This window comes from Urocitellus parryii, chromosome 2, assembly GCF_045843805.1.
Source record: "Urocitellus parryii isolate mUroPar1 chromosome 2, mUroPar1.hap1, whole genome shotgun sequence".
In the NCBI taxonomy this organism is placed as follows: domain Eukaryota; kingdom Metazoa; phylum Chordata; class Mammalia; order Rodentia; family Sciuridae; genus Urocitellus; species Urocitellus parryii.
The window spans coordinates 121466638-121493067 of record NC_135532.1 but is presented as its reverse complement, the minus strand read 5'-3'; the positions used below and the strand labels follow the sequence as shown (position 1 = coordinate 121493067).

The window sequence follows — 26430 nt, the reverse complement described above, 5'->3', positions numbered from 1 at the left end:
TTAGTTAATAGCGTCGAAAGCTCGTTGAGATATTTGATGCCGTTAAAAGAGTTCCTTTGTATGCCGGGCGCAGTGACCCACCCCTGTAATCCCAGCGGCTCAGAAAGCTGAGGCAGGAGAAGCACAGTTTCCAAGCCAGCCTCAGCAGTTTAGCAAGAGACCCTGTCTCAAAAAGGTCTGGGGATGGGGCTCAGTGATTTAAGTGCCTGGGCTCACTCCTCAGTACAAAAAAAAAAAAAAAAAAAAAAAAAAAGTTCCTTTGTGTCAAAATTGGGTTTTCAAGATGCAAGCGATAGCTCCACTTGCAGTCCAACAACTGTTGGCATTTGTCACTACTTTTCTAAAAACACAATGAGGTCTAAGTTCTGAAAGGTACACATCAAAGACAGTGAATTAGCAGTCATTCCCGTGACATCGTATTTAATATATTTTTTTTTTTTGAGAAACTAAATCTGAATACTAAAGATAAAATTATTTTAATTTTAGAACAACAAAGAATCTGGAAAAGTTGGAGAAGATAAAGTATATCCAGTATCCGAAACAGGAGATCAATAAAGGAGGTAAACTCAGAGCTTAAGTGAATATAAAAGAGATTTTGATGATTTCATAGTGTATGATTTAAACTGTAAGGTGAAATTTAAAAGTCTCTTGAAAAAAGGTATACGTTGGTGGTGTATAAAATTGTAACATTATAGAAGGAGCATAAAGTGAAAAGTAAATAATACTGTCATCTAACTTTAAAGGTAGTCATTGTTGACGCTTCCATACCATTCCAGAAATTTTACAAGGATGTGTACATCTCAACACACACACACACACACACACACACAAATTGAATTATTTCATACATACAGATATGCAAATTAAATTTTTTGTTATTTGGATAAATTTTTATTATGCATTTACATATTGATCTCAATCATTTTTGGTGAGTCATAACTAGCTGTCCTTTGAAGGAAGGTATCATAATTTAATCAAGCAAGGTGCAAATTTGACTTTAGGTAATGCTAATATTGACCTTTGAGTAAATATTTTGCTGAGTATTTTTCACTATATTTTCACTTTGAAAAGTATTAAAAAAGCAATTAAAACCTTTTCATTAATGCTTTCTTATTTTGGGGAAAAAACAGGTTGATATCATAATAAAAGAAAAAAGTACGCAATGGGTAAAGAATTAAAATCATATCTGATCATAGAATTTTTTTCTTTTTAATTTTGAGAGTTATAGTGATGCTTTATTATTTTTGTGTATATTTATACATGGCAAAGTAATTTCTAAAAATTTTCTCTTATGCTGGTCATGTATACCTGTCATTCCTACCTATTCTGGAGGTTGAGGTAGGAGGTTGAAAGTTAAAAGTTACTGGGAAATTTAGAGGAGATCCTGACTCAAAATAAAATTTAAAAAGGCTGAGGATGTAGCGAAGTGGTAGAGCTCTTTCATGCATGAGGCTGTGGATTCAATCCCCAGTGCCACATATACAAAAATCATGTATGTATGTAGGTGATAACAGTGGTAGCTTTTCTTAAGAAAGTCTTGAATTGCGTGAAATGCAGTTTTTATCAGGACCACAAAGATGTGAGCCCCAGTCTGGGTGATGGCACCACTTGAATTTTCCTAGACTTTCTTACCAGAAGTCCTGTGATAAGTCATCTAACTCTGTAATACAGTAAATATCATTTCTTTTCAAATATTATAAAATCTAATAAATGTTTTATAACCATTCTCATGTTTGGAGATGAAAGACAGTAAAGCTTTATGAATTTGAAACCTAAAAAGTTGTTTACAGAGGAGAATGAGTATAGTATTTTTGATGTTGCATAATTCTCCTTCTATTATCATCATACCTGTTATATGCTGGTTAGATACTATGGAGGCACACGTCAGCCCTTTCTGGTGAAGGACTTCATAAAAAGTTTGGAAGTTCAAACATGTTTTTGACATTTAAACACAAGAAATTTGTGAAATAATTTGTAAGTAGATAATTCAGCCTCATTTTTCTGAGATTTAAAAAATATTCATATTTCTTGGTGCTTTCAAAAAAAAGTGGGAAACTTGAACTAAGTAGTTAAGCTTTTAGTACTCACTGGAGGAAAATATGTCTTTGATTTTCCGTTTTTTTTTTTTTTCCTTTTGGTATCAGGGATTGAACCCAGAGGCACTTAACCACTGAGTCACATCTCCAGCCCTTTTTTATATTTTATTTAGAGACAAGAGTTTTGCCGAGTTCATCAGGGCCTCACTCAGTTGCTGAGGCTGGCTTGGAACTCAGAATCCTCTCCCTCAGCCTCCCAGACTGCTGGGCTTATGGGCGCGTACCACTGCACCCAGCAACTTTTTTGTGTGTGTTTTAAAAGCATGAAATAATTTATAAACTGATTTTGAGATTATTTTGGCAGAGGAAAGACTTGATAATAATCATGACAGTTAAAAACTTTTTTTAGGTTTTTTATTATATTAAAATACATAACATGGGGCTGGGGTTGTGGCTCAGCGGTAGAGCACTTGCCTAGCTTGTGTGAGGCTCTGGGTTTGAGCCTTAGCACCATATAAAAATAAACAAAAAATAAAGGTATTGTGTCCAACTACAACTGAAAAAATATTTAAAAAAAATAAAATACATAACATGATTTTAATATTTTTTTAAAAAATTCAGTTTCTTTTTAAAAAAATTTTTTTTTAGTTGTACATAATACCTTTAGCTGTACTTAATACCTTTATTTATTTTTTTGTGGTGCTGAGAAGCGAACCCAGTGCTTCACACATGCTAGTCAAGCGCTCTACTGCTGCTGAGACACAACCCCAGCCCTAACATTTAAATTATTCATTTTAAGAAATGTACGGTTCAGTGGCATTATATACATTCTCATTTTTTTTTTTTTTTTTGGTAACTATTTCCAGAATGTTTTCATCTTCCTAGACTGAAGTTCTGCACTCATTAACCAATAATTACAGTCTCCCCTCTCTCAGGTCCTGACAACTGCCATTCTACTTCCTTTCTCTGGATTGCTTACTTTTTTTCATACTGTTTTTCAGATCTAATGTGAAAAATGGATTTTTTCTTCCATTGACATAATTGAATGAATTGTATTAATAGATTTTCTGCTACTGAATTAACTGTTTCTGATGTTATTAGTACCAGTATGTTATTAGTATGTTATTTAGTACTGGTAGAGTGGTAGAGTATTATGTGTGTACACACAAGTGAGTGCACGCATATGCTGGGGATTGAATCTAGGGCCTCCCTCATGCTAATCATGTTTACCACTGAACTACTCTTTTAGCGGAGTCACGATACAGTATTTTTTTATACTCCTGAATTGTTTTTGTTAATGTTGTGTGTAGGATTTTACATCAGTTTCCTTTTTTTTTTTTGGTTCCAGGGGTTGAACCTAGGAGTGCTTAGCCACTGAGCCACATCTCTAACCCTTTTTAAAATTTTTTTATTTTTGAGACAGGGTCTTGCTGAGTTGCTAAGGCTGGCTTTTAACTTGTGATCCTCTCTGTTTCCGCCTCCTGAACTTCTGGGATTACAGGTGTAGGGTGTCCTGCTGGCTTAGTTTCCATTTTTGAAATTGGCCTGTTTTTAGTTTATATTCTGTTAGATTTTGGAATCCTGTTATACTGTCTTCAAAACAATTTGCAAACTTCTTATATTTACTTTCTGTTACAGTTGAGCAAGAAATTGTTTCTTTAACATTTGACAGAACTCAAGAGACTCTTCCCTCCTTCCACCCCTCAGTAGATACCCTATGAGCCCTGGTCCTGGTCCCAGAGTATTTTGGAATCCAGGTATTTCTTGCACATATTAGGCAAGAGCTTGACCAGTGAGCTACATTCCCATCCCCATTCCTTTTTTTTTTTTTTTTAATAAAAATTTGAGAAGGTTGTTGCTCATGCTGGCCTTGAACTTGGGATCCTCCTACCTTATTCTCTTGTGTGGCTGACATTACAGGATTGTGTTATTACCTACCTTTAAAACAGCAAGTATTAAAACATAGTTTCTATGGATCAGAAATCTAGGAGTGGCTTAGCTGGTGCCTTATGTCCGCTACCACTTAATGAGTTTGAAGTGAAGCTGTTGAAGTCATAGACTTTACTGGGCCTGAAGTATTGCTTTCAAGCTCACTTATGTGGAAGCTTGCAGTCTTAGTTCCTTGTGGGGTATTATACTTAAGGGCTTAGTTCCTCACCATACCAAGTGTGCCTTGGTTTGCTTATAACATTGGTAGCTTGTTTCCCTTAGTGAGAGTGCTTCAAGAGAGGTAAAGAGACAGAAGCTGTGGTCTTTTATTACTTGCAGGTGATAATAGTACCCTCACTTCCGTGTATTTTCTGTGTTAGAAGGGAGTCACTTGGTTCAGTCCACACTCAAGGGGAGGAGATTAGAAAAGAACCTAGGAAGTAGAGGTTGTTGGGGGCCATTTTAGAGGCTGACTGCCTATCACAGATAGCTAAGGCTTGTTTATTTATAAAAATAAACAAACCAGCTTAAGAGGGTTTCTTTGTAAGGTTTATCACTTTAACAATTTATTTTTGGTACTGAAGATTGAACCAGGGTGCTCAACCACTGAGCCACATCCCCAGGGCACCCCCCCTTTTTAATATATATATATATATATATATATATATATATATATATATATTAGTTGCAGGTGAACACCATATTTTTATTTATATGAATAAATATGAGGTTTGAACCCAGTGACTCACCCATGTGAGGAAAGGGCTCTACTACTGAGCCCCAGCCCCAGCCCTTTTAATATTTTGAGACAGGGTCTAGCTAAGTTGCTTGGGGCCTCAGCAGGCTGCCTTTGAACTTGAAATCCTTTTGTCTTGCTGTGATTACAGGCGTTCATCACTGTGCCTGGCTTTACTCTTGCAAGTTTGTGTTTTCTTTCTTTTTTTCTTGTTGATATTGGGAATGAACCCAGGACTTCATTCATGCTAGCACTCTTGCCACTGAGTTAAATCCCACTACAATTTTAATTTTTCTAGTACCTTTATTATTTTATTCAGGTTGTTTTTTTGAGAAATGGGGTCTGGCTGTGTTGCCCAGGCTGGTATTGAACTTGTGGGCTCAAGTGATTCTCCTGCCTCACCTTACAAGGTAGCTAGAGTATAGACATTTACTGTTGCACTTGACTCAAACTGTTTTTTAGCAGAATCTTCATTTTTATATTCCTTCTTTTTTTCTTTGATTAATGAAAGTGTATGGCTTCAGTTTTGTCTGTAGAATTTTTTTTTCACTCATTATATATATTCTGGTTATCTACTGTGTAACAAAATTCTGAAGGTTTGGCTAGTTGTATGTCCAAGAAGTTTTTTTCACTAATATATCTGACATCTCATTGCTTTTCCACCTGGCCTCTCTTCAGCCGAGTATCCTAGATTTCTATTCTTTTTTTTTTTATATATTTATTTTTAAGTTTTAGATGGACACAATATCTTTATTTAACATTTATGTGGTGCTGAGGATTGAACCTAGTCCCTTGTGCATGCTAGGTGAGCACTCTACCACTGAGCCACAACACCAGCCCTAGCCTAGATTTCTTATATAGCAACTGGTTGCCAGAATTCTTCCTCTTTTTTTTTCTTAATTGACAGTTCTGGGGATTGAGCCCAGGTCCTTGAGCATGCTAAGCAAGCACACTGTACCACCGGGCAACACACCCAGCCCAGCCAGACATCTTAAGGGCTATACCTAGAACTCAAAACATTGCTTCAACCGTATCCTATTGGTCAGAGCCATCCCTTATTTTCCTAGTGGGAGAATAGATTTCATCTCTTGACTGGAGAGTAGCAAAAAGGGCACATCATAGAAAGCATATATGAGAGATAATTGTGGCCATTCTTTTTGAAAATTAGGATCATCCAAAAAAGAAAAAAATTAGGATCATCCAGAGGAGAATCTTGAGACCATTATAGTTTTGTTTTGCTTTTTTCATCCTGCCTTTCTGCCTGTGTGATTGTAGGGTTGTCCGTGTATCTTTAACATTTTATAAATTTTTTAAAAAATTTAGGGGTTTAGCAAAATTGCCTAGTCTGGCCACCAGCTTGCAGTCCCACTTCAGCCTCTCTAGTAGTTTGGGATTCAGGCTAGAGTCACCACAGCTGGCTGACATATTTTTATTTGCATGTTAATGATTAAAAGTGAAACCACTGTGTAATAATAAAAATAGCCGACCCTTGCCCATACTTTCCTTACTCATGATTCCTACTGTCCAGAAATAAAATCATCTCTTTTAACTGTTTCTTTTGGTATTTACTTCTGTATTTTCAAATAATATGCTTTTACTATTTTTTTCCCCAAGTATGTAATGGCTTTCTTATAAGGGAAGATTAATAATTAGTTTTTGCTGGGCACAGTGGCCCATTCCTGTAATCCCAGTGATTTAGGAGGCTGAGACAGGAGAGTTTGAGGCCAGCCTGGACAACCTAGTGAGACCTTGTCTCAAAATAAAAAATCAAGGGGGTGGGATTGTGGCTCAGTGATAGCTCACCTGTCATGTTTGAAGCACTGGGTTTGATCTCAGCACCACATAATTATAAAATAAAGATAATGTGTCACCTCAAACTAAATAATAAAAAAATTAAAAAAAAAAGTCAAAAGAGATGGGAATGTAGCTCAGTGGTAGAAAGTCCCTGGGTTTCAATGCCCAGAAACCTGACCCTACCCCCTCCAAAAAAAACCCCACGTTTTTTTTGTTGCTCTGGTAAAATCAGTTTTATGATATATGTGTGTGTGTACACATGTAATGTAATATGACTATGTTAATAAAACAGCTAGGATATATAATATTTATTCTCTTTTTATATCTATTCCTTTTTCCTAAATTTAGTTGTTTTTTTTTTTTTATGACCTCTCAGTATGTTCAAGTACATGAAAAATTTTGTCAGTTCCTTTATTTACCTGAAGACACCCCTATATGTGTCTTTTTTAGACACATTATTCTTTAGGACTGTACTGTTGTCCTGGACTTTGTTTCCTTGTTATCCTGATGAGAATTATTTTCTTTTCTCCTGAAGTAGCTTCATTAAGAATGATTGGCAGGGTCTCATTTGTGAGAGGTTTCATGTCTGGTTACCTTTATATCAAAATGTATTTTAGGTTTCATTAAGGAAGGCTTTTTGTCCCCTGAGAATATCGAAAGCATTGCTTCATTGTTTTCTAGTTTCCAGTGTCATTATTGATGTTTTCACTTTTTAAAACTTAGTAAATTTAAGAGGTTCATATAAAGTTGTCATCCCCTCCATCCCACTGCAGGTTGCATAAAGTTTTATTTTTTTGGTGCATAAAGTTTTATTTTTTTGTTAAAAGCAGCTTTATTGGGGTGTAAGAGGCACAACAAACTGCATCCATCTCAACCGTACAATTTTTTTTTTAGCTATTAGGTTATTATCTCTTTTTTAAATTTATTTTTTATTCTAATTTGTTATATATGACAGCAGAATGCCTTACAATTCATATTATACATATAGAGCACAATTTTTCATATCTCTGATTGTATACAAAGTATCATCAAACCATTTGTATCTTCATACTACTTAGGGTAATGAGGTCCATCTCATTCCACCGGCTTTCCTACCCCCATGCCCTTTCCCCTCCCCTCCCACCCCTTTGCCCTATCCAGTTCATCTAATCCTCCCATGCTCCCCCTCCCAACCCCACTGTGAATCATTCTCCTTATATCAGAGAAAACATTTGGCATTTTTTTCGGGGGGATTGGCTAACTTCACTTAGCATTATATTCTCCAACTCCATCCATTTACCTGACAATGCCATGATTTTAGTCTCTTTTATTGCTGAGTAATATTCCATTGTGTATATATGCCACATTTTCTTTATCTGTTCATCTACTGAAGGGCATCTAGGTTGGTTCCATAGTTTAGCTATTGTGAATTGTGCTGCTATAAACATTGATGTGGCTGTGTCCCTGTAACAGTAAGCTGTTTTTAAGTCCTTTGGGTATAGACCAAGGTGTGGGATAGCTGGGTCAAATGGTGATTCTATTCCCAGTTTTCCAAGAAATCTCCATACTGCTTTCCATATTGGCTGCACCAATTTGCAGTCCCACCAGCAATGTATGAGTGTGCCTTTTAATCCACATCCTCGCCAATACTACGTTGAAATGTAATGTAGTTTTGATTTGCATTTCTCTAGTTGCTAGAGTTGTTGAACATTTTTTTTTCATATATTTGTTGATTGATTTTATATCATCTTCTGAGAAGTATCTGTTCAATTCCTTGGCCCATTTATTGATTGGGTTATTTGTTTTTTTGGTGTTTAGCTTTTTGAATTCTTTATATACCTTAGAGATTAGTGCTCTATCTTATGTGTGAGTGGTAAAAATTTGCTCCTAAGATGTGGGCTTTCTATTCACCTCACTGATTGTTTCTTTTGCTGAGAAGTTTTTTTGTTTGAATCCATCCCATTTATTGATTCTTGATTTTAATTCTTGTGCTATTAGTCTTATTAAGGAAGTTGGGGCCTAATCCCACAGGATGGAGATTTGGGCCTACTTTTTCTTTTATTGGACACAAGGTCTCTGGTTTAATTCCTAGGTCCTTGATCCACTTTTGAGTTGAGTTTTGTGCATGGTGAGAGATAGTGTTTAATTTCATTTTGTTGCATATGGATTTCCTGTTTCCCCAGCACCATTTGTTGAAGAGGTTATCTTTTCTCCAGTGTATGTTTTAGACACCTCTGTCTAATATAAGATAATTGTAATTATGTGGGTTAGTCTCTGTGTCCTCTATTCTGTACCATTGGTCTACAGTGTCATACTCTGGAAAAATAGTGCCCAAGTGTGATAGCAACCTGTAATCCTGTAGTTCTTAGGCAGTAACCAGTCAGAAAGTTCCTGGCCTTATTAAAAAAAAATTTTTTTTTGGCATGTCCCTTTTAAGTTATGATTTCTATCTAATTTGATACCCACAGTTTTTAAGAAGTCTGCAAGAGGGTAGTCAGAATAAAATTTGATTCACTGATATTTAAATTTAATCTGTAAGTTTCTAGTTAAATTTTAATAAAAATTCTACATTCTGTAGCAGTAACTTTGAGACCATGATTTTTTATTCTATTATGTTCCATTTTATATAAGCACTGGAGATGGCTTATTATTATTATTATTATTTGAATATTCTCATTCTAAAGAAATTCAAGCTTTTGGGTCCCTAAATACATTCTCAGAGAAGTTTTCTCTAGCATTTTGACAAGTATAGAAATAGGGCTTTGGAATGAAATGTTAAGAGTTTTTAGGGCTGGTTATGCTTCTTATACATTAAATAACTAATAATATTAAATCTAGGTTGAATGTCTATTTAAATTTTATTCTAGCTGCTCTGTGTATTCCTTCATTGTGCATATGACATCACTGAAATACTCTTGAGAAATGTTTGTTTTTCTTGGATGGTTTTTGAATGACTTCAGTGTCTCTGTAGGTGTGAGGTAGAGTTGTAAAGGTTTTCCAACATGCATTCACTTGAATTTATCTGCAGTGACTATTATCTTCTCTGCTATTGCCCAGTTAACTTTAGTTTCCTGGAATGCTTCACAATTCAAATTTAGTCTCTGTATGACACAGCTTGGCTCATTAGGGATCTGAATTTTGTCAGTCTGAATAGAGTATTTCCTGATGGACTCTCCTGCTAAAGCTTTTCCTAAATAGAAATTTTGCTATTAAAAAAACTTTTAAGATTCAACCAATGGGGAATGAATGTTTAATGTGTTGTGTGTGTAGATTGTAGAAATATAGCATAGTTTAGACATAATTCCTATCCTTATTCAATTTTTTTTTTTTTTTGTTTGAACCTAGGAATGCTCAACCGCTGAGCTACATCTCTAGACCTTTATTTCTCGAGACAGGGTCTCACCAAGTTGTCAAAACTGGCCTCCTTGTGATCCTAGCACCTTACTTAGCCTCGAAAGTTGCTGGGATTGTAGGTCTGGGCCACTGTGCCTGGTACAAAATTCTTATAAATAAAATCTCTTATGTGCTATGAAATAAAAGTGCAATAAGATTAACAGAGTCCTAAACTGGTGCAGAGCCAGCTTCATGCTGAAGGATAGGAGTTTGGTATATAGTAAAGGAAGCTAAACAGCTAAAGTCTACAGAGGTTTTTAATCTTTCTTAAAAGTGTATTTAGTTATTTTTAGATGTTGTTTTCACAGACTCTAAAAGTCTGGTGTAATACAGGAGGATTTAATATTCAATAGTATTTTACATGAATAGCACTTGGACTTTCTTGTTTTGTGTGTTTTAACAGTGATATAACTTATTTTTTTTCCCATCAAAGGGGTAAGTCAGGCTTCTGTTGTTGAAAATATCAATAGCTTGCGAAGAAGTCGTTACTTGTGTCAGTAAATTTCTGAACTATTACTGATTTATTTTTCTGTCTCATACACATTTTTTAGTGAAGGAAAGATGATTAATGGTGTCCTTTATCTTCTTTAGCATCTGTACTTTAGTTTTCACTACTCAGTGCTTCAGTCATCAGAATCAACTTTTCAAGGTCTATTTAAAATCCTTTTCTTTTCCAAATATTCAAGTTAAAATTATTGCTTTAGAAAATTTCACTGTGGACTGGTTTAATTCCTAGCTCATTTGTGTGTGTGTGTTTTTTTTTTTTTTAAGAGAGTGAGAGAGGAGAGAGAGAGAGAGAGAGAGAGAGAGAGAGAGAGAGAGAGAGAGAGAGAGAATTTTTTAATATTTATTTTTTAGTTCTTGGCAGACACAACATCTTTGTTGGTATGTGGTGCTGAGGATCGAACCCGGGCCGCACGCATTCCAGGCGAGCGCGCTACCGCTTGAGCCACATCCCCAGCCCAAATTCCTAGCTCATTTGTAAAGGGCTTTCTTAGCATGTACAAGGATATATTCTGTTTTCAGCACTGCAAAAACAGCCGCATTCATCTATAATCCCAGCAATTTGGGAGACTGAGACAGGATTGCAAGTTAGAAGTCAGTCTAGGCAATTTAGTGAGATCTATGTAAAACAAACAAACCAGTTCCCAGTACAAAAAGAACAAAACATGAATGAGCCAACTGGGGACTATGTTTCCTTTTGAATTAAAGAACTGAGCCAACTCGAAGCATGTTTTTTCCTTTTGAATTAAAAAATATTATATTGCTAACTCTGTGTAAACATTATGTAGTAGAAATATTTATTTTTGTTTATCATTATATACATCTTTTGACAATGCAAACTATCTTATTGAAAATGTTGAAAACTTCATTTAGCTATAAATTTTGATTTTAGCATAATGAAAAAAAGTTGCATATAGTAGTTGTAATTAGATTTCAGCAGAATATTTTGAATTTTTTGTAAGTGTTCAGTACATGGTAACAAATTTAAACGACTAATTTGAAGCATTGTATTACGAACTAATTGGAATCATTTTGCTTGGGTTGACTTTTCAATAAACTCTTAAAGATTATCAATTCAATATTAGATTAGGATTTGAATTACTAAGAATGTCATTTTAAAAAATTTTCAGTGACAAGTATAGTGGAGGTTAATGACTGAAACTTTATATAATAGATGTATTTGTTATATGTAAATTTTAAATATACTTCTTTCTCTTGACAGGAAATGCACAATTTTGAGGATGAGTTAACGTGTCCCATTTGTTACAGTATATTTGAAGATCCTCGTGTACTACCATGCTCTCATACATTTTGTAGAAATTGTTTGGAAAATGTTCTTCAGGCATCTGGTAACTTTTATATATGGAGACCTTTACGAATTCCACTCAAGTGCCCTAATTGCAGAAGTATTATTGAAATTGCTCCAACTGGTATTGAATCATTACCTGTTAATTTTGCATTAAGGGCTATTATTGAAAAGTACCAGCAAGAAGACCATCCAGATATTGTCACCTGCCCTGAACATTATCGGCAGCCATTAAATGTTTATTGTCTTCTAGATAAAAAATTAGTTTGTGGTCATTGCCTCACTATAGGTCAACATCATGGTCATCCTATAGATGACCTTCAAAGTGCTTATCTGAAAGAAAAGGACACACCTCAAAAACTGCTTAAACAGTTAACTGATACACACTGGACAGATCTTACTCGTCTTATTGAAAAGCTAGAGGAACAAAAATCGCATTCAGAGAAAATGGTCCAAGGTGATAAGGAAGTTGTTCTCCAGTATTTTAAGGAGCTTATGGATACATTGGAACAGAAAAAAAAATTTTTCCTAACAGCTCTCTGTGATGTTGGCAATCTGATTAATCAAGAATATACTCCGCAAATTGAAAGAATGAAAGAAATAAGAGAGCAGCAGCTTGAATTAATGACAGTGACAACTTCATTACAAGATGAGTCTCCACTTAAATTTCTTGAAAAAATTGATGATGTCCGCCAACGTGTGCAGATCTTGAAACAAAGACCACTTCCTGAGGTCCAGCCTGTTGAAATTTATCCTCGAGTAAGCAAAATATTAAAAGAAGAGTGGAGCAGAACAGAAATTGGACAAATTAAGAAAGCTCTCATTCCTGAAATGAAAATCTCTTCAAAAAGAATGCCATGTTCCTGGCCTGATAAGGATGAAAAAGAAGTAGAATTTTTTAAAATTTTAAACATTGTTATAGTTACACTAATTTCAGTGATATTAATGTTGATACTCTTTTTCAACCAACACATAATAACCTTTTTAAATGAAATCACTTCAATATGTTTTTCTGAAGTCTCTCTGTCTATTTACCAAAGTTTATCTAACAATCTTAATGATTTAAGAAATATACTGTGTCATACCTTATATTTGCTAAAGGAATTCATGTGGAAAATAGTTTCTTACTGAAAACTTAAATCAGAATTGTGAATAGGCTCATTGTATATAGCAGAAGCTAACCACTTCTAAATGGAGAAATAGGGGTAGCATAAATAGCAACCAAACTTGATTTGAAACAAATATATATAGAAATGTTAAAACTTATGCTTTTGTTGAAGAGATGTCAGACATAATAGTTATGTCATAATTAGAAAACTACAATAAAATCTAGTAATTGATTTGGAAATTAATTTTTATTGGTTTGAATGAAAGAGGTTGACTTAAAGCTGCTGGGACCATTTAAACATTTTATGCTATTGGCTTTGCATTTTTCTCTCTATATAGCTTTTAGATTAAAAGATGGCAAAATTCTCAAAAAAAAAAAAATCCTTAAAAGCTTGAAGCCTTTGAATGGATGAATAAGGACGTTAAAAGATTAAAAGGTCAAGCAGCAAAGTCTTGTGACAAAGGACTGCTTTAAGATCTTTTTGGTCAAACAGAACTAGATAAAGAGGCCAAAATGTTTAACACCTTTCCAAATAAAGCTTTTGGATAGTCAATATTAGTGAACAATGACAATTTCTAATATTAAGATTTGTCATTCAGGAGCTGGGTGTGGTGGTATAGGCCTGTAGTCCTAGTTATTTGGGAGGCTGAGTTATAAGAATCTCAAGTTCAAGGTCAGCCTGGGCAATATAGCAAGATCCCCTCCCCCAGCTCGTTTCTCAAAAAAAAAAAATTTCTTTTTTAAGAAAATTTTCTTTTTTAAGCCTATGTGATCTACAGCACTACCAAAAAATATTTTGTAATGTTTTAATCAAATCAGTTCTTGGATAAAAACTGTAAAACATGTTACTAGTCATGCTGATGTACTTCATTTCCAACAGATTTTGATAGCATTATATTCATCTTTAAAAAAATAAAATTTTGTCACATGTTCCCATGGGTAATGCAAATTTATATTGAATTTTTCTTAAGGGATGAGCCTATTAAGCCAGAAATCAAATTCCCTTAATGGGCTGTAGTTGTGGTGCTTGCCGGAGGACTTTTGGCCCATTACCTGTGAAATCCAGAGCATACAAACTCATTTGCTTTCCAAAAATCCCAGACTGGCTGCTCTTGGATGACCTTTCTGGGCCTTATTTGGTTCAGAGACTTTCCAGGTCAGTAATGTTCTTAGCCCTACAGATATGTATAGGTAGGTTATAAAGAATGCATGTAACTTTGTTCAGGGAACTAGTTCTAAGAACTCCTTAGGTCTTATTACCAGCCGAGATTAAGTCAACACAGATGATGGCATTACATTGATATAGGATCACAATTGGTCTACATTCAGCACAATCATTGTATGGTCAGAACATTGGAAGGGTGTTAATGAGAGGTGAGTTATGTCCAGCTATTAAAGACAATTTTAAGAAACAGCGGTATCTGGTACATAGACTTAAGCACTAAATGTTTGCTTAGAAATCTAAAAAAAGCAATAAAGGACATTGTAGTTTAATGACCATTCAGATCAAATTCAATTATCCTGTTTCCAGTAACTATTAGCAAAAAATGTGTTAGCTTAACCCATTTTTTTGCACATAAGAAAACACACAAGGTTATATAGGTAGTAACACATGGGAGAACCCATGGATTCTTTCCAGTTTATGCTCAAATTGAATTGGCCAAGACTAATTAATGTTAGGTGTTCTAATAATTACTTGTAGCTAGAAATCAAAGTGTATGCCCATTAACAGCAATTTAGGCTTGACATGAGACTACTATGCTTCTTTTGTATTTCACAGGATGAGACTGTACCCCTTTAAGTACATAATCTTGAAATTTTCTTATGTGTAAGTAATTCAATTTAATAAACTCCTTTTGGTATTTGCATTGACTGGCTTAATGAGGTGGTCAAAATTAGGATGGTAGCTCTGGAATTTTCATATGGGCACTAGGTATTTTGTTGGTTTTAGCTGTTCAATAATTTCATTCACTTCTCCAATTTTAGTACTTGATTATAGCAGTGCTGATACCAAACCATATCCCTATTAAACTTATTTTTCCCTTATGAAACCTTGATTTCAAGCAATGACAATACTTGGAAGTTTCAGATTTTGCTTTATTTAGGTTCATGCTGCCAGTGTTTACATTTTCAATGGCTTTAGTATGATGCAAACTATGTTGGATTTTTAATACCTAATGAATGAGGAGTTAACTACTGAGGATATCTAGAGATTGAAGAGCTAAGGCAAAGACTTGATTCAATACAAAAATTCCTTCTGAAAACTGTTTCCCAGACTATTTCTGGTAGCATAACTTCCTAATAAAATCCTGACAATCTGTTAGCATGCTATCTTGTGTGTTACCTAAGTTTTAAATGGGCACATCAAGTTTTAGAAATGTACATTTAAAACTCTTCTGTGTAAAAAATTCAGAATGACTGATTTGCAAGAAAATGTTCCTATTTAGGTAATAAAAACAGTGATTGTCAGAATTAGTAAATTGAGTGGAATGCCTTAAGAGTTTAAACAAGATTAGCTAGCCTTTCCAATGTAGGCCAGGTCACCTACTCTCTGGCATTTTATTTTCCTCCAGTTTGCACTTAACAAACAAAACACATTCTTGGGCTGGGGATGTGGCTCAAGCGGTAGCGCGCTAGCCTGGCATGCGTGTGGCCAGGATTTGATCCTCAGCACCACATACCAACAAGGATGTTGTGTCCACCAACTAAAAAATGAATATTAAAAATTCTCTCTCTCTCCTCTCTCACTCTCTTAAAAAAAAAAAAACACATTCTTACAATTTCCCAATATACAGAATATATATATTTTATACAATAACTAACAGCATAAAATAAAATAGAAGCGTTTTGTCATACAGTTTAGGAATATTTATACAACTCTAATTCAGTTTGAAGACTCTTCAGTATGAACAAGTTCAACAAAGTCCTTTTGATGCAATTTCTTTTGGGTTTACTGCAACACTTTTTGTAATATTGTATGTCTTGTAAATTCCAATAAGTCGATCTGAAATCTCAAACATGTTATTTCGAAGAGAAATTATTATGAACTGAGCATTTTTTGTTTGTTCCTAAAGAGAAAAACAATAAGGAATATTAAGTAGTAGCAGGTAAATCACATAATAAACAGCTAAACTTTACTTTCAAGTATTTTTTTTTTTTGGCAGTTAAGTTCAACATTACATAGATATGTTAACATTTAATCAGTGTGAGCTTAAAGAGGAAAATATGGGAGCATAACTGTAGAAATCTAATAGAAAAGATCTAGGAGACCTAGGATTCTAGCTGTGATTCTACTAATTTGCATCATCAATTTATTCTTCAAAATAAGAAATTATTTGGTCAGTTCAGTAATAAGAAAGAATTTAAGGAATTCTATCTATATGTAATGTGTATGGAAACCACAAATCTTCCAGAATTAAAAAAACAACAAAATCCACCATTACTTACATATATATAAAATGCAACAATGGACACATTTTTAAAATCAAGGGCTGCATCAATCTCATCCATGAAATAAAGAGGAGTGGGTTTGTAGTGGTGAAGAGCAAATACTAAGGCCAATGAGCTAAGTGTCTTCTCTCCTCCTGAAAGGTTGAAGATCTTCTTCCAACTTTTCTTAGGTGGTCGAACACTGCAATAATTATGAAAATCTTTCAGTTACATTACTTGTAAAGCTGAGGTTAAAACTTCATGATTTGTTTTCTATAACTGATTTCTACCACCTTTCTACTTGGAAATCTCATTTGTTTTTTCAAAAATTGGTGTATGTTCCAACTGGTAAAATTCATATACCAAATAGCAGTTTCATGTACTGCTTGCTATTCTTTCTCCTTATTCTGTATAATTTCTCAGTCTTTATGTAGATTGAAAAGGCTTGGAAATTAAAAATGTAGGAATTAGAAAAAGATTAAATATCTGCTATTTGCATGTAATTTATGCTGTAAATTGCCATCACATTTAAACAGATAAATATTGACCTTCTTACCAAGATGTGTAGATCCCACCTTTACATTTCAAGAAATGTCAATTTGGAGAACATGTAAAACAGGCCACAAGATTCTAAACTTTACAAACCTGAACATGATTCCTTCGGAGAAAGGATCCAAGCTGTCTACAAGCTCCAGTTCAGCATCTCCTCCTAAAGTAAGCATTTGGTAATTTTCCTTTAATTTATTTGTTATTATATAAAAACCTGCCATAAATTCATTAAGCCTTTGTTTTCGAAGATCTTCATAAGCCTGTCTAAAGCTATCTCTTTCAGAAGTAATTTTGTCCAATTCTGCTACCCGTTGCAAATACAATTCTTCCTGTGAAAAGATTGTGAGAAAAATCTATTCAGATATAAATTTGAGATCTGAATAAGCATTAAAGGTCCTAATTTATACTAAGAACTAAAAGAATTTGACTATTACATATAAATAGTCCATCCATACCTTCTTTTTATATTCTGCAATGGCACCGAGGTTTGGTTTCATTTCATGACACTTGGCTTCCATAAGTGCAATCTGATTTGTTATAGAATCTGGATTCTCAATTGCTTTGAGTTCCTCTTGGCTCAGAACTGAAACCTCTTCAACAGGACCATCTTCTATAGGATGTAATGATATTTTTGAAATCTGAAAGTTCAATTTATATGAGAAAGAAGAAATGGTTCTATGATTCATTATTAGTTTTTTGTAATACTGGGAATTGAACCCAGGGGAGCTCTACGACTAAACTATATCCACCACAATGCTTTTTGTGTAAGTTTTGGTCTTATCAAGTTGCCAAGGTTGGCCTTGAAATTGCAATCCTTCTGTTATAGCCTTTTCAGTTGCTGGGATTATGGGCATAGGTCACTATTTTTTTTTTTTTTAAATGAACATGAAAAAGTACAGTCATGAAAACATGGGATGAAAAAGTAACTGCCCTATACTAACTACTAAACAGATTTCTCTTAATATTACTACTGGTCATTATACCCCTTATAAACCTGAAAACTGATTATATCACAGAATTAGGAGTCAAAATATATTTCAAAAAACAAAACACCCCAAACCTTTTTTCATGAAAAATTGGTATAAAGTTAACTAATGGCAGCAATTTTTCTTAAAATTTTTAGTTGTTGATGAACTTTATTTATTTATACGCAGTCCTGAGAATTCAACCCAGTGCCTCACACATGCTAGGCAATCACTCTACCACTGAGCTACAACCCTAGCCCCTGCAATCTCACCTCTTTTTGCCAATATTTTATTTTAGAATTATGTTCAGCAACGTGACCATCTATTTGTTCAAGTTTCAACTTAATACTAAGTGCATCTTTTTGAAGAGCATGTTCATTTTCTTGAATAACTTTTAATTCTTGAAGTAGATCACGATGTTCTTTCTGGATCTCTGGTAAGGACTTCTAAAAATCAAGAAGAACTGCTATAAGGTTATGATCTTCCCAAACAGAACAGATATATATTTTCACATTACAAAGATGGGAGTTAGCAATCTCTCCCAATAATTCACAGAACAGCTGTAGTTTTCATAAGCTTAGTTATAAAAACTTTTAACCTACCAACTTACTATAAGGCACTGAGGTTGTATATCCAATTCTTACCTCTGCAGCATTTGTATTGTTTATGACCTCTGTTGCTTTGTCCTCAAGACTTTTGAGCTCTGCTGTTAAGTCACTAACTTCTTTTTCAGTGTCTTTTATTTCTTTCTCTGTGAGAACAATCGAGTCTTGTGCCTTTTTAAGATTTCTAAAGAACCAAAATGACAAAAAAATGTGATTAATCTGTTGCTTCTGTAAATATACCACTGAGCCACATCCTCAGCCCTACCAAAAAACTTTCAGTGACATTTTTTTCTCCAATCAGATTTTTAAGTTTATGGTTTACTGAATCATTCTTAGTTCTTATGCATTTATAAGTACCTATAGAATCAATTATTTTACCACACTCAATATATTAATAAAACTTCTTTATATAAACTTCTATTGTCATCCAATCTTTGACTATCATGTCAAGTTATCTATTAGATCATCAAGCATTTTTGTCAATTTCTTATCAGATTTAGAGATTCTTCAATCTCTTAAGCATTCTTTTTTTGGGGTACAGGGGAATGAACACAAGGATGCTTTATCACTGAGCCTTTTTATTTATTATCTTGAGACATGGTCTAACAGAGTTGCCGAGTCTGGCCTTGAATCTTTGATCCTCCTGTCTGTCTCCCATGTCACTGGGATTACAGGTATACAGCACCGTACCTGTGTTAAGCATTCATTTGCTCCTAACAATAAACAAGTGGTTTTCCTGTTATCTTTGAAGAAGAGACAGTGGATTAACCAGATTATTCTGATAAAATGAAATAGCTGTTATAATCTCAACATTCTATGTATATAGTATTTTAAGTAATTCAATACTTCAAACTAAAATCCATGAATGGATAAAGATCCATTTTTTGTTAGGATGATGGAATCCTCCAATTAAAAATTTAGGGACTGGGGTTGGAGTTTCTCAGCAAGAGAATACATGCATAGCAGGTGTGAGGCCCTGGGTTCCATTCCCAGCAACACACACATATTGTTACCAAGACAATGTTGCAAAAAGACCCCATTCTTACCTCCTATTTTCTTAAGGCTAAATCTATTTAAGTTACATCTAATTGCCTGAAGTAGATAAACAAAACTTTCATGTCTAATGCCCTTCACAACTATTGGAGTTACACAACTCCAGCCCCTCAAAGCATACCTGTTTACTATTATTATTATTTTTTAATTGGCTATATGATCAATGTTCATTGTAAATTTTCACTTACTGAAGTCCTGCTAGGTAAGAACAAGTCAGATTTAGTAAGTAACAACAAGAAATACTTAGTGGAATGTTATATTTAAATATGATCCCCTTTCCAATGTGGAGGTAGAGAAAAAGAGATAGGGCAGTATGCATACTCTACCTGTCAGCAGTCTTGATTGCAACTTGGGCTTTAGTAATAGTAGAAGCACATTCATCTAATTGCTTATTTATTTTGTCAAGTTTATCTTGTTGGGCTTGGAGTTTATGGTTATTAATTTCTACAATGAGACTGTGTAACCGTTTAACCTCAGCTTCAACTTTGCCAGCTTTCTCAGCCACATCATCATATTCTAAAATTAAAAAATAAAAGAGTTTAATTCATATTTCTGTGCTAAAGAGCACATTTGTTAAGTTTCTTTAATGAGGTCATAATGATGCGTGATAACAAATTTTAAGACATTTAGGAAAAAGTATTTAAAAAGCCAGAATACCATGTCATAACAAATGCACAAGCTTAAATTCTCTGCTTAAGCTGGGAACACAAACACTGATTTATTTTTTTGGGGGTGGGGTAAGAGGGATTGAACTCAGGGGCACTCAGCCACTAAGCCACATCCATAGCCCTATTTTTTATTTTATTTAGATATAGGGTCTCACTGAGTTGCTTAGTGCCTCACATTTGCTGAGGCTGGGTTTGAATTTGTGAACCTTCTGCCTCAGCCTTCTGAGCTGGTGGGATTACAGGTATGTGCCACTGTGCCCATCCCATTTCTTTCTTTAAAAAATAAAAAATTTTTTTTAGTTGTAATTGGACACAATACCTTTTTTTATTTGTTTTCATGTGGTGCCAAGGATTGAACCCAGGGCCTTGCATGTGCTAGGTGAGCGCTCTACCACTGAGCCACAACCCTAGCCCCCATTAATTTCTTAATGGCTTTACACTCAGGTTGCTGTTTTCAAAGAGCTCTTCAACTTTTTCTTAGGGTAGTTCATTGACTACTGGTTTCACATTTTTTTTAGCTTTCAGACTAATGTGTAAACTTGTCTGGTGAAAATATTGTGGTTATTTTCCTTTGCTAACTTAACTTGTTCTTCATATGTTATAATAAAATGGAAGGATATAAGATGAAGTGGTACTTGTTCTTATGGTTAAGAAGGGTAAATATTTCCCAGATTCTTGTGTACCTAGGGTTTAGACACTATTTAGGTCCATCCAATCAAAGCTAGTTGTGTAACTTGGAAGGCATAAATTGTGAACTGGACATGTTTCTGTTGGCAAGCAGTCACAGAGAAGTCAGGATTTTTTTGTAAGGGAGTTAAGAGATTCTGGTGGTCAGTCAATAAACTTTATGAACACTGCCAGGTAGTTAGTGTGGATTCTGTTCTCCACACTTGAATCTTAATCACTATCCAATACAGGAAAGTTAAAAGTGGCAAAAAGGTGGGAAATTGAAGCTACCAAGAATATTCATGTTTAGGAAGGCAATCAGAAACAGAGATCCTCACAAAGCTCCTATAGGTATAGAAAAAAGATTTGCTGACAGAAAAGGAGAGTCTTAACTATTTCTTTCTTTTGTTTATCCTGTTCGGTAGGTGGTAGAATTTCAAAACTTCTTAACTTTTTCAGTGGTGCTGGGAGACAAATCTAGGCCCGTGAGCAAACTAGACAATGATTCTACCACTAGCTAGGATCCATAGCTCTCATTTCTTTACCGTTATATATTACATTACCAGATATGCTTAAAACTCTATCTTTTAGCCCATCTCCTAAGTTAATTCCAACATCCATAGTTTTTATATTCTGAGATCACTATTTGGCTCTTAAAAAAAAAAACTCCTGTTTTTTTCTTCCTAAGGATATTATAAACATCTTATATATTGCTTACACTGGTATTTGCTTTTTACAGATCTGAGTAACTGCATTTGTGTTGATGGAATTATCTTACAACGATGACCTTTGTGATTACACTACTATTAGGATGCCTCTGCGCTTAGCTCACTTGTGGATAGAGCATAAGCTGCTTTGGGGGCCATTACCACCATGACATTGACTGAGGGATGGGTCAAGTATGCAGCCTAGAAAGTTTCCACCCCTAATCAGCCTCCATGAGATTTTTTAGAAGGAATCTTGTTTCCAAGTACCCACCATTGTATTTGTTTTTAAATATCAATAGTAGTATGTCCATTAGAAGTAGAAAACTCTAGCCTGTAATTTTGAAGATGCTATTCTGCATTTAACAACTTATCTAAAAAATAAGATGCTTGTAAAATTAAAGGTTTATCTAGCCATTTATTATTTCAAAACATTGACACGATCAAGACTTACAAGTTAGTTATGAGTTACCACCTACTGCCTGAATTGCTGCAATAACACACCAATTTCTCTGCTTTCACCTTGTTGCCTCACCCAGAGACATTTTTTTCCCAATTTAAGTTTCTAACAAATTAGCTATTGAATCTTAATGTTAAGCTTGTAGAAATGGGTCTTCCATATCAGATTAGAGTCTATTGATAATACCCAGCATTTCTATGAGAGGAGATATATATGAGTACCTAATAAAGTTAAATAATCTTTCTCAATTTATAATATAACAGATTCCTTCAGCTTTCCTAAGAAAGGGCTGTTATCAATGACATGATAAAAACAGCTACAGAAATAGTTATTATGTATGGGGCGAGGAGTCTGTCAAGTCAGTGTCAGCAAAAATGAATTAAAGAGAAAATAAATTCAATAGGGGAAAAACCCACCAAAAACACCAAACCATCAGATGCCCTTGTAGATATAGAGTTCTCCATCCTTGAACACTCTACTATACTCCTCAGGGCTTTTGCATTTTACTTCTCTACATTCTTAGAAGGCTTTTCTCCCAAATTATCTACAAGATTATACTTACACTTCCTTTGGGTCTTCTGCTCAAACTCTGTACCATCTTAACTGTGAGCTTGTTAGAAAGAGGGATATTTTACATACCACTAAGTCTGTAGCACCTAAATGAAAGTTTGCCAGTAGCAGATACCAAATAAGCAAATGCTTGAATATTAAAAATGTATATAGGGCTGGGGATTTGCAGTTCAGCAGTAGAGCACTTGCATAGTGTTGTGGGGCTTTGGCTTTAATACCCATCACCACAAAAACAAACAACCCAACAAATTAAAAAAACAAAGCAAAACAAAACAAAAAACTAATAAACACAAAATGTATGGGTATAGGTGAATATCTGATGTGCACACTAGACATGTCTGCTTAGAATCTTTCTAGACAAAACTCCCTTATTACTTGGAGCATACAGATAATTGCTCTAATTCCCAAGTTTTTTGTTTGAGATGGGGTTTTGCTATGGTGCCTAGGTTGGTCTCAAACTCCTGAGTTCAAGTATTCCTCCAATGAAGCACTGGAGGTGGATATCATTATGTTTGGCTTCCTTATCAGTTTCTTGGGACAGTCAATATTTGTGTTCCTTGGCTCAGGAACCAAAATGTAACAGTGATGCCTATTAAGGCAATAATGAAGGCCCACTGTGTTTTTCTGGAGCCAGTACCTAAGATGCTATAAGCCTAGAAGAGGTCTGTGGCATAAAGTACCATTTCCTTTGTTTAGAGCCAACATGGAAACAGAAGCACACAAACAGGGGACTCTAATAAAGGCTACAGAGCCAATTCTGCCTATGAATTTACTTTCTTGCTTACAGATTCTATATACATATGCATATAGCACAAGAAGAAAGGTTCTTGTCAGCAGCTTGGGAGGCCAAGGCAAAGGACTGCAAGTTCAAGGCCAGCCTCAGCAATTCAGGGAGACCCAAAGTAACTTGGCAAGCGAGACCCTGTCTTTCTGTCTCAAATAAATATTGTTTTGCTTTGTGTGCATATAATTTATTTCCTGTTTGCTTTTTTTTGAGTGATTTGATACCTCCAAATCTATAAATTTATTATCTTGAAGCTTTCTTGTGAAGATTAGGACCAAAATACATGAATGTAAAATTTAAAACATGGGCTCTGGAATCAGATCATATCACGTATACCACCATATGCTGTAGGACCTTAGGCATATTATATATAAAACACTCAGTGCTGTCAAACGAGGCTATGAAGACTTCATAGCCTTGTGAGAATAAATAGTAAAAACCATAAAACAGGCAGTATAGTGCCTTATACATAATTATTTAACTGCAATTTATTATCCTACAATGCAAACTTAAAAAAGTTTCAAACAATTGGCCTTTTTAAACAAACCTGTTTTGAAAGCATTGACATTTTCTTCTAGCAATTTCTTCTTTTTTTTGTCAGGGGCTGTAGCAAGTACATTAGCTTCAAGTTCCTTAACTTGGACACTCAAATACTCTTCTTGCTCCGATAAACGCTATAAAAATGTTTAATATTTAAGGTCAACATTTTAGCTCAGTAACAATAACACTGTTTTCAACACTTAAAAGGGCAGAAAACATGAACAATACAGAAAGTAAAAATTGCCAACAAAAGAAAATGTGTAAACACACATTTATACAGAAGGTAGCAAACTTAAAATATACTTAAGACTAGTTTTCAAAGACTTGGAAAAATAATTATTTGTATATGCTATCTGTAGTGCATGAATAAGAACCCATTTTGAGGGCAATTTTGGATTATACAACAAATGCCTTAAACACTGTACATATATTGTGTAATATACTTTTAATTTTAGGAATTTAAAATAATTGCATGAGTGTGCAGAAAAACTTATCAAAATATGATAAATTAGATGCTCTTGAGCAACTGAAAACAAAGGAAATTTATACTGGCTTGAAAAGAAAAATTTATTAAGGGAAGTAAAGTTAGTATGAAATTAAAATACCACATGCAAACATTACATGCACACTAAACATTTTGAAGATCCTTTGGCTCTTTTTCTGTTTTTAGGCAGTACATTTTTAAAATGCACTGCTTTTTAAAAATTGACAAAACATTCCACTTTCAAGAAAATGAAATAAATGGTAATATGTTGGCTAAGGGAATTCTTTTTTCTATTGCATACAAATGGAAAACAGGAATGGCTTTGGTGGGTGCTAATACTCAGGGAAATACCCACTAGCATTCAGGGAAACAAAATTATCCCTTATATTTAAAAATGGTTCTGCCAAAGTGCTGCAGAACTCCAACAGTTTTGCTCTCCCTCATATACAATACCTGGATGCTTGCAGTAAACTTTTCTAAGGTATTCCTCATTTCTCGTTCATTATGCCTTAATCTAACTACTGATTCTTCAAGTTGTACTTTCTGTTCTTGGATTTCCACAGCTTTTCTAGAATCCCTTTGCAATTGCAACTCCATTTTATTTACCTAAAAAGAAAAGTATGAATAAAATTCAGCTTTCTCTACAGGTCATTTCAAATTGATAGCAAAGTCAACTTATGAACAAAGAAAACCCCAATTTCTGATTTTAATGACTAGAACATCAAACAATGCCAACACTGTAAGCTTCGGAGATGGCCAATAAATCATGTTGTAAACTTGCCACTAGTTCAGAATATGGAGGGTGGGGGCCTGGGAGAGAAACCCAACATTTTGGAAAAAGGTAACCAGCATATGAATTTACCATTGAACTATCTATCCCCTTCCCAGCCAAGAACATGTTTTTTTTTAAAAGAAACCAAAAAGAACCAATCATCAACCTTTTAAATTTTATTACAGACATGAAGAGGCCGGTAACATTGGGTAAAGTTAGGGGAAAAATATGTTTTCAAAAAAGAAGTTTATATACTGTCCTGAGGGTGATAATGGAACTGGATATTTTTATATTCTCATCTACCTTTTGTGGAATAATAAGTATAGGAAAAAAATTCATTCCCCCTTTTTTTAGTGCTAGGGATTAAAGCCAGGGCATGAGCATTACAGGCAAGTGCTCTATACTGAGCTATACTTACAGTTGTCCTGAAAGAAAATGTGTGAACAGTAATCATACATCTTTGTTCTTAGAATTTTACATTAAAAACTCCCAACACCATATATAATTGTCAACAGAAAATTCAATCTGTTAACTTAAAATTTGAATACAGTTTTTAAAAACGGCCCAATTTTATAGTGTGTAGGTTTTATCTCAGTAAATCTGTTTAAAAAACAAACCACAAAACAAAGCCTGACTACAATTTTACATATCCTGACCTCCTCTTCAGAGATTTCCATGACCAATGATGAACCCATTCTTCCTTTCCTTACTTTGCTTCCACCACCAGTCATTGTACCTGGAGAACATGGGAGAGAAGCCATTCTTAGATGTCTTACCCATCAACAATAAAATTCAATGGCAGGGGGGAAAAAAAAAACCACTCTTACCTGACTGTTCTATGATTTGCCCCTTTAAAGTTACCACTCTCCATCTTTTATCTTTTTGATATGCTAATCTTGTAGCTTGATCCAAGTTGTCAGCTACCAAGGTATCTCGTAAAGCGAAGTAAAAAGCTTGGCGGATTTCCTCATCTTTTACTTTAACTAAATCAAACAATCGAGGAGTATTTTCAGGAGTCTGAATTTTGTTCATTTTTTTTGCCCATACTGTCATCTGAATGTTAAAAAAAGGGGGGGGGGTAGGGTGAGGCACAATGACACACCACTTTCACATCTATTAAGATAAACTGTAATCATAAAGACGATAACAAATGTTGGTAAAGAATGTGAAAAAATTTGAACTCATAGGCTGGTAGAAAATAGTACACCCGCTGTGGAAAACAGATGGGCAGTTCCTTAAAAAGTTAAACATAGAATTACAATGACAGGTAAATACCTATGAGTGGAATTACTATAAGAGAACTGAAAACACATTCACACAAAATCTTGTATATGAATCTTCACAGCAGCATTATTGCCAATGCAAGATTTTTTCATAACCAGGTAAACCCAGAACC

At 34.5% G+C, this 26430-nt stretch overlaps 2 protein-coding genes across 2 annotated transcripts in view; one reads left to right on the top strand and one right to left on the bottom strand.

Annotated features, from left to right (window-relative positions):
* Positions 1–496: 496 nt before the first annotated feature.
* On the top strand, positions 497–13190 carry Trim59 (tripartite motif containing 59). The gene is made up of 2 exons (XM_026412092.2): positions 497–560; positions 11594–13190. Exon 2 carries the CDS (start codon positions 11597–11599, stop codon positions 12806–12808), a length of 1212 nt encoding a protein of 403 aa, XP_026267877.1. The 5' UTR covers positions 497–560; positions 11594–11596; the 3' UTR covers positions 12809–13190.
* Positions 13191–14896: 1706 nt separating this feature from the next.
* Smc4 (structural maintenance of chromosomes 4) overlaps positions 14897–26430 on the bottom strand; it is a 33065-nt gene continuing 21531 nt past the window's right edge. The window contains exons 14-24 of the mRNA XM_026412087.2: positions 25862–26087; positions 25691–25770; positions 24716–24868; positions 23786–23912; positions 19713–19902; positions 18373–18517; positions 18001–18174; positions 17219–17401; positions 16860–17092; positions 16233–16416; positions 14897–15853 (exon numbers count right to left, since the gene is read on the bottom strand). Of these exons, the coding sequence (XP_026267872.1) occupies positions 15701–15853; positions 16233–16416; positions 16860–17092; positions 17219–17401; positions 18001–18174; positions 18373–18517; positions 19713–19902; positions 23786–23912; positions 24716–24868; positions 25691–25770; positions 25862–26087 (1848 nt within the window). The 3' untranslated portion in view covers positions 14897–15700. The remainder of the gene's footprint in view (positions 15854–16232; positions 16417–16859; positions 17093–17218; positions 17402–18000; positions 18175–18372; positions 18518–19712; positions 19903–23785; positions 23913–24715; positions 24869–25690; positions 25771–25861; positions 26088–26430) is intronic.

Excerpts from the sequence above, each read along its gene's own strand:
- Trim59 (XM_026412092.2), top strand. The coding sequence starts at position 11,597 with ATGCACAATTTTGAGGATGAGTTAACGTGTCCCATTTGTTACAGTATA.